Below are 9356 nucleotides of genomic sequence, written 5' to 3'. Positions count from 1 at the left end.
ACCAAACAGTTAAAAATAGACGTCTTTGACTTAGCAGAGGGTCCGGCATGGCCAAGCGCGTTAAGACGTGCGACTCGTAATTCGAGGGTCGCGGGTTCGCGCCCGCATCGCGCTAAGCATGCTCGCCCTTCCAGCTGTGGGGGCGTTATAATGTGACGGTCAATCCCAATATTCGTTGGTAAAAGAGTAGCCCAAGAGTTGGCGGTGGGTGGTGATGACTAGCTGCCTTCCCTCTAGTCTTACACTGTTAAATTAGGGACGGCTAGCACAGATAGCCCTCGAGTAGCTTTGTGCGGCCCCTCCCCCGCTAGTAGAGCGGTATGTCTTCGGATTTATAACGCTAAAATCAGGGGTTCAATTCCCCTCGGTGGGCTGAGCAGATAGCCCTTTGTGGTTTAGCTATACGAAAAACACACACACAGCTTTGTGCGAAATTCAAAAACAAACAAACAAGGCTTAGCAGAGAAGGAGTTCTAAATATTAATTAAGTACTTGATACAGAGATAAACATTGTGGGATTTTGAAATATTTTCTAAACGTTAAAATATTTTAACTGTATTGAACCAATATGAATGACAATTATGAATGGCTGAACAATATACTATTTTAAGCAATAGACATAAACAATAGACTGATGCCAAGTTAACTTGGAGTTACCGTAATAAAAGTCCACACTTGTCTGCTGATGCAAAGTTAACATGGTGGTATCGTCAGAATTTTCTATTCTTTGTCTGATGATGCTGGGTTAACGTGGTTTCACCAATATAACATTTTATTCTTTAGGTGATGGTGCTAATCCTTCCCCCTCTTCCCAGTGGCGCACCGGTGTGTCTTTGGACTTACACAGCTACCAACCTGGTTCTAATACCTCAGCTAACATTTTTACTATTTATGTGATGGTGCTAAGTTAACCTGATTTCACCATCATGGTGCTAGCTGATTTTTAGCATTTTACTCTTTATGTTAGGTTAACCTTAACGCACTTTTTTTTTTCTCCATAAAGTAATTTCGTTCCTATTATAAGTGGGGCTTTATTTTGTTTTAGCTTATATCTTTGGTACTCCAGCTTGCATGTATGTCCGTTATATTTCTTTAATCGTTTCGTTAATGTTAATATCTGAAAGATAAAAAAAATCTCCTTACCTTGGCTGTATATATTTTTAATTCAGACAACTTTACGTAGACGCATATTTTTTCTAATTGTTTCATTGTTAAAAGTCACGGTATAAGTGTGGAGTAATTTTGTGATGAAAATAGTTAGTTTTAACTATTTCACTAGCGCTAAGGGCTGGGTGAATGAAAGCCGGACCAATTCTGTGCTGGGTTCAGCTAACAAGCAAACAAAAAAAAAAGCAGACACACCAGATATTTTAAGAGAAAGAAAAGCTGTACATTGTAAGTGAAAGCATTGCTGATAATCGAAACAAGCCCCTCCGTGAGATGAGCAATCTCCGCAGGCTGTCATTCGCTGGCGAACTTCACGGCTGTGACGTATATTTGTAGCCTATTGTGTGAGTGGTAGCTGCACAGACCAGCTGACTACTGGAGGCCGCTCGGCTCGGCTTGCAATCTTCACAAGGTGTATAACCTACCTCGTGTGCGCAGATAACAATAAAACCTATAGTAAATTGTCGGTTGGTTTCTGGTGTCTTCCAAACAAAGCGTGTGAAATAGAACGCAGATGGAAACGAGTGTTTTAGACAGGGGTTCCTCCACTCCACACATGTTGACCACCAAGAGCACCGGGAGTCCTACTGGAGAACTCTTGGATGTTCTCAGCAGAAAAAATGGTCATCTCGGACTACCAGGAAGTGACGTACAAGGAACAGGAAATCTTTCAAACTGTCTCAATTCAGGACAGGCGTCAACTTCGCCCTCATTCGAGTCATCCAACCAGAGGATCTTGGGATCCACCTCCGATGACCATCACGGGCAATCGGGTTCAGGAAGTTTAACTGACACACCGCTAAGCCTAAAAACATCTCAGGCACCCTCGTCTCCCACCCGACCAGGCACAAGCACCTCCAGCAGGGTTGACACAGCCCCCATTCTGCCAAGACACACTAGCAAACTTGGCCTAGAAACTTTGCACATACCGTGCACTACTCAACTAGTTTCTCGAGGTTGTTCTCCGCCCGCCCTCATGGCTTACGGCGGCAACAACTTGGAACGCGCGATCCACACAGGTTCTCCGCCGGGAATCCCTGCGGACGCGACGAACGAGTGTCGTCTAATCGATTACCGTGGTGCCAAAGTGGCCGCATTCCGAGCAAATAACGAATACTTGCTGTGTCTACCACAGGCTTTTGAAGTGTTCCTGAAACACCTGGTCGGAGGACTGCACACGGTGTACACCAAACTGAAGCGGCTGGACATCACCCCCATCGTATGTAACGTGGAGCAGGTCAGAATCTTGCGGGGACTGGGAGCCATTCAGCCCGGCGTGAACCGCTGCAAGCTATTGTCCTGTAAAAACTTCGACATTCTCTACAAGGACTGCATCACCGCCAGGTAATTACTGTCATCGATTCGTTGTAACGTGTTGCTCTTGTAGCTGTATTTCTAGCTGTTGAATACCTTCTTGTTACAGCATTTCTGTCCTAACTCCAAAATTAATTCCAAGCAGAATTAACTTTGTAAAGTTAATCTATTTTAAGGATGAAGTACAACAAATACTGAAGTTATTAACAGAAACCAGTGTTTAAAATTATTTTTCTTGTTTTGGGGTTTTTAGCATTAGAAAAAAACAACATTGCTGCGTAAAGTAAGGTAGCCGAAAAGTGGGAAAAAATAATATATTTTTTATTATTATTATTACAATTTTACAGAAACATGCACAGATCCATCCCTCGGCTCTACAGCAAGCCTACTACTGTAAAGTTGTTGTTTAAAACTGTTAGGTGTTGCTAAGATAAAGTTGTAGTTTCATAGTCCCAGCTAACAGTATGAGATTAATTAGGTGTTAGTAGGATAAAGTTACGGTTTCGCAGTCCCAGCTCACAGTATGAGATTAATTAGGTGTTAGTAGGATAAAGTTACAGTTTCATAGTCCAAGCTAACAGAAAGAGAGTTATTAGGTGTTAGTAGGATAAAGTTACAGTTTCATAGTCCAAGCTAACAGAAAGAGAGTTATTAGGTGTTAGTAGGATAAAGTTACGGTTTCATAGTCCCAGCTAACAGTATGAGAGTTATTAGGTGTTAGTAGGATAAAATTACGGTTTCGCAGTCCCAGCTAACAGTATGAGATTAATTAGGTGTTAGTAAAATAAAGTTACAGTTTCATAGTCCAAGCTAACAGAAAGAGAGTTATTAGGTGTTAGTAGGATAAAATTACGTTTTCCAAGTGTAGTCCAATAGGAAGATAATAAACAGGTGTTAGTGGGCTTAATATGTATTGTTTGTTATGCTCCAGCTGGCATTAAGACGCTAAAGAGTTTATTTGTTTTTAGGGAATGCCACGTGCATACCTTTTGAACTGAACTGTTTATAATGTTAATGTAGTTATGTGTACAACAGAAAGCAAAGCAAGGTCAATATTTTGTAACTTCAAATATCTTTCTTAACTTCCCTTAGTGATTCGACGATAGCCACGAGAGACTAGTATCGCTGGAATTCAGGATTCGATCCCCGCGGAAAACATAACATAGAAGTTCCATTGTGAACTTTGTCTTTAAACAAACCACTTCTCAATAATTTGTAGATTGTTACAAATTTTTGTAACAATTTTGCTGTTTGAAAAACAGCAGCAAATTAAATTATTTGAGAACACCCAGTTAATATTTCTGGAACAAATTATCACAAGCGTCACTAATATACTTTATTTACTAGTTTCTATCCTGGAAAATTAGAATCAACTACTTCTTACATGACCTTGTGAAAGACTAATCAAGTTGCTAGGGTTCTCTGAGAATATTCAAAAATGGTTTCTCTTTCATTTGAATGCTTTTTATCGTAGCGCCCTCTATAGAGTTATTTTTACATATTATATGACACACCGAGTTTTACGAAAATAATCTTGAAACGATTTTTCTCTTATTTCAATTTTTTACTGTAGCGCCCTCTATAAAGTTTTTAGATATTTTATGACGCACTTTGAATTTTATGTTTATCATAAATTTCATCAGCTTTATTAACGTGTCCAATATATATTTATGTATATACGTATATAACGAATGATGATGCCAATAGCGTTTCTAATAGCTACTAACTAAGTTGATTTGTTTATAGATGTTGCAACTAACGAGGGAAGTTCTTTTTCATGAGTTACATGTTTATAGCGCCCTCTGGTATGGGAAGTATACATTAAAATTACTTCTGAACGATCAGCAACAAAATAACATAACTAAGTTATTGTATAAGGATTACGACTAGGGTGTTCTTAAATGCCCGACACAAAACTGGAATATATATATATATATATATATTTATAGATTTTTTATTATTTTAACAATATATGTTCACGTGATGGACAACTTCCACTAGGACTACAATTACTTAAGGTCAGAATAAAAGTGATCATATCATCTGTTAGTTTCATTTTATCAACTGTGTGTTCTACGTATGCGATTATTTTCCTGTAAAATCATGTAAATGCTGTAAAAATTACCTCTTTTCCATATAATGTGTCATAAATTACAGACATTGATTTCATTATTACGACGATAAAGTAGGTATTGCATGACCTGTTCTATATACAAATATATGTATTTGATAAATGTATTCGATTTCAACGAAATTTAAATAAGTTTGTATTTATATCATAATTGCAATACATAAATGTTTTAATATAACCCACGAATCAGTAACCTTTAACTTTATTTACTAATCAGCATGTCGCAGTGATGACTTCTAGTGGCGTCTGACTGAATTCACTGGGTTTCAAGTAGAGGGCGCTGCAATGAAATATAGATAGAAGAAAAAATTTCATCTTTAACTTGTTTATCGAAATCACAACCATAACTGAACTAAATAAGTGAACTCAGTAAGACGCCACTAGAGGTCATCACTGCAACATGCTGATTAGGAAAGTTAAAGGTTACTGATTCGTGGGTCATGAAAACATTTCTATATTGAAGAAAAGAAAAAGATTCACGATAATTTATTATAATAGTATTCATAAAATAAGTAGTGTAGTGACAATGTTAACGGGTCTGTTTTTCAAATTACTCAGTCTGGGAAAGTAAATAATTCGATAATGTTATTTCTAAGCACTTCGAATCCCCGTCGCACCAAACATGTTCGCCCTTTCAGCCGTGGAGGCGTTATAATGTGATGGTCAATTCCACTATTCGTTGGTAAAAGAGTAGCCCAAGAGTTGGCGGTGGGCGATGATGACTAGCTGCCTTCCCTTTAGTCTTAAACTGTTAAATTAGAGACGGCTAGCGCAGATAGCCATCGTGTAGCTTAACGCGAAATTCAAAAAACAAAACAAACAATATTTCTAAGCAACCATTGAGTGGCTTTAAACAAAAACTTTCAACAATTTGGTATTTAGTATTGGTGTTTCATATCTTTATTTTATTTGTTATTGTATAGACATACTTTTGTTTAATTTTGCGGAATTCTACTCGAAGGTTATCTCCGCTAGGTATATCTAATATTGGCGAAGTGAAGGCAGCTAGTAACACCACCCAACATCAACCCTTGGGCTACCCTTGTAAAATTAAATAATGGGATTTGACTGTCACTTTTATAATGCAGTTGTAGCCAAATTGCGGAGCTCGGTTTTTCCTTTTTTTTGGGCTTTAACAAGTCATAAATCGCAGTGAAACAGATTCACAACTCTTCACGCTAGCCACTGGGCTGCGGTCAGCCCTCATCCAGGTAAAATGTTTGTGACTTTTGTAATGTTTTAATTCATCTGTTTGGAGAAATTAAAATCTGATAATGCATGAATAAAGGATCCGATTACATTTGTTATTAAACTTCTGGGTCAGGTGTAGTCTCGTGATTAATGTATCGTGATTGAATCAGAGAGTCAAAAGTTAAGGAAGCGATTTGCCACTGAACACGATCCGTACCATAAGTTGTTCAGGCGTCGAAATTTTAGCAGTCAATTCCACCATTTGGTTAACGTGTGTTTTTCTTATAGCAAAGCCACATCGGGCTATCTGCTCAGCCCACCGAGGGGAATCGAACCCCTGATTTTAGCGTTGTAAGTCCGGAGACATACCGCTGTACTAGCGGGGGGCCCATTTGGTTAACAGTATCTGCATTATCACAGTGCTAACAGATTCCGTTACTCCATTTGGTAGTAATGTAAGCAGTCTTTGTTGTTTCCTATTAAGTTGTATTGTTAACATATCCCACGTTTTTTTCTTAATGACAATGTTAACAGGTTTTTTTGTTTTGTTCCTTTAGATGTTAATGTTAAAAGTTCCTTTTGTTTTTGTAAGTGAAACGTCTCATGTTCCATTGTTAACATTTTAAGTTGTTAAGGTAAACAGATTTTGTTAACCTGTTTAACGGTAACGTTACCGGATTATATAGCTCCATTTATTTTTAATTTTAACCAATAATACACATATATCACTTCTTTTAACAGCAGTAATAAACATTAAAAGTCAAATAAAATAAATGATTCATTCGTAAAAGGTCACGAGAAAACAATAAAGAATGAGCAAAGACAGTCTCAGATTTCTTGCCTTAAACTTCAAAGGAAGCGCAGTTGATAAGGGACCAATTGGATTCATACTAGCTTATTTGGCCACACCCATTTTCAGTTTTTGTGTGTATGTTATGTCGTATAGTAAATGACGTAATTGCTTTACACTACTTCTGTGACTGTGAATTAAGAAACATTCTGTCAAAAGAACTGAATTTCTAAATAACGTTTTCATCGAAGTGTTGTAAGAGAACAAATGAACGGGTATTTTGTATTTACAAACAACGTAACACTGTGATGAATAGGAATGACTAAGGCTTGACACATTTGGTTTATCAGGCTTGTAATTTGAAAATTTCTAAAACATAATATTTACTTTCTTAATATTTAGAATAGACAACATGTATAAGCTTTTCTGTGTGTTTATTCATTTCAGAGATTCACACAAAGTCACAAAGGGCTACATACGAAGAGCTGTCCTTAATTTAGAGAAAGTTGACTAGAGAGAAGGCAGGTAGTCAACAGAAGCCACCGCTAATTTTTGTCTTATTGAATAATGACATTTGGACATCATGTTTTTACAGCAGACCTACAGTCCCGAAATACCGAGCATATGTATACATACATATAAATGTAAGCAACGGGTCTCGAATAAAAAATCCTTAGATTCATCGGCAGGGCGAGTTCACAACGACGCCATATTTTACTTTAATAGCAGCACAAAACACATAGAAATCCCCCTGACGGTGAATTCTTTATATACATTATTGAAAAGTTTATTATTTAGTAACTCTGAATATTTCTACCCATCGTCAGAAGAGCAAGTTGATAAGTTGAATATATTTACTAAAGTTGTACCAAGTTAAAACAACTAGATTCTTTCCTTTAAAAGTCATACGGCCCGACAAGGCCAAATAGGTTAAAGCGTTCGACTCATAATCCGAGGGTCGCGGGTTCGAATCCCGCTACACCAAACATACTTGCCCTTTCAGTCGTGGGGGCGTTATAATGTGACGGCCAATCCCACTATTCATTGGTAAAAGAGTAGCCCAAGAGTTGGCGGTGGGTGGTGATGATTAGCTGCCTTCCCTCTAGTCGTACAGTGCTAAATTAGGGACGGTTAGTGCAGATAGACCTGGAGTAGCTTTGCGCGATATTCAAACAAATAAACCCTTCCAAAAGTCATAAACTCTACATATTAATATTTCCAAGAACAATTAAAATTAAATTCATATGCGACAATTATAGATATCTGGCAGCTTTGTTGTATGTATATATATATATATGAATAAAGGAAAAAAAATAACACGAGACACTAATATCTCCTTAAATGATTTTAGTTTCAACCAAACTGAACATACATAACGGACAACAAATTAAGTAAACTGGGAAAAACATTATATTTGATATGAGAATGACTAGGCAGGGTGTCTACATAGACACACTAATCTGAGAAAATATTAAGAATTGGAGATGATAAGGGTGTTCATGTCTCTTATTTAAAGCTACTGTTCACCGCTTGTAGCAGAAGTATCGACGTGGTCGAAAGTTATCTTTAGTTCAAGTTTTTTTTTATTGTTATAATAATAGTTTGATCCTTAAGTTATCCTTATTTCAAGATATATCTGCGCGCGCATTTGTGTGGGTTTGTTTGTTTTTTGAATTTCGCACAAAGCTACTCGAGGGCTATCTGCGTTAGCCGTCCCTAATTTAGCAGTGTAAGACTAGAGGGAAGGCAGTCAGTCATCACTACCCACCGCTAACTCTTGGGCTACTCTTTTACCAACGAATAGTGGGATTGACCGTCACATTATTACGCCCCCACGGCTGAAAGGGCGAGCCTGTTTGGCGCGACCGGGATGCGAACCCGCGACACTCGGATTAAGAGTCGCACGCCTTAACACGCTTAGCCGTGCCGGGCCACGTGTGTGAGAGTGTACATTTCTCTTCAATGTCCTTAGTAAGAAATGTAAAACAAATACACGGATCTTAATGCTTTATATTAATTATTAGATTCTGCTGTAATCACTACTGAAATGTTTGCTAACAGAGCCTTCACTCTGACCTTACATAGCTGAAGAAACCGCGAACTTACGCGATACCCTTGTTCTACAGATAAATAAAGCATGCATGTTATAGGTAGTGAATTAAAACCTTATTTTTGAAGTAACTGACAAACCACGCATCACCGAGTTTTGTCTACCAATCAGCAATGAGAATGATTCTCGTGACAACGGATTGAATGTTTGCACGTCTCGCGTTCCGTATTGTAACATTTGCATTTTTATTACGATTAGATCATTAACGAACAGATATTACCTTGAAAATCACGTTGATGAGTGTTCCTAATAGTGGTAATACGGAACGAAATTATCCTTGTCTGAAAATACTCTTCTGTTACAGTATTAATACGGCCGCAGATAAGCAGTATTACAAGATACGTCTTGATACATTTCACGTACAATCTATATAACATCCAAGTGGTGACATTTTCAGTTAAAACTGTAACGTCGCCTTTGCTAATTTTGAATTTCGCGCAAAGCTACACGAGTGCTATCTGTGTTGACCGTCCCTGATTTAGCAGTGTAAGACTAGAGGGAAGGCAGCTAGTCATCACCACCCACCGCCATCTCTGGAGTCACTCTTTACAAACAAATAGCGGGATTGATCATCTCATTATAATGTCTTCACGGCTGAAAAGGTGAGCGTGTTTGGTGTGATGGGGATTCAAACTCGCGACATGCGGATTCCG

General features: G+C 38.0%; 1 protein-coding gene across 1 annotated transcript in view; it reads left to right on the top strand.

Moving 5' to 3' along the window:
• The first annotated feature begins 1558 nt into the window (after window positions 1-1558).
• LOC143247501 (dachshund homolog 1-like) overlaps window positions 1559-9356 on the top strand; it is a 125586-nt gene continuing 117788 nt past the window's right edge. The window contains exon 1 of the mRNA XM_076495739.1: window positions 1559-2511. Coding sequence (XP_076351854.1) covers window positions 1682-2511 — 830 coding nt within the window. The 5' untranslated portion in view covers window positions 1559-1681. The remainder of the gene's footprint in view (window positions 2512-9356) is intronic.

Source organism: Tachypleus tridentatus, chromosome 3, assembly GCF_004210375.1.
Source record: "Tachypleus tridentatus isolate NWPU-2018 chromosome 3, ASM421037v1, whole genome shotgun sequence".
NCBI classification, from domain to species: Eukaryota; Metazoa; Arthropoda; class Merostomata; order Xiphosura; family Limulidae; genus Tachypleus; species Tachypleus tridentatus.
This window is presented reverse-complemented; position numbering and strand designations above follow the sequence as displayed.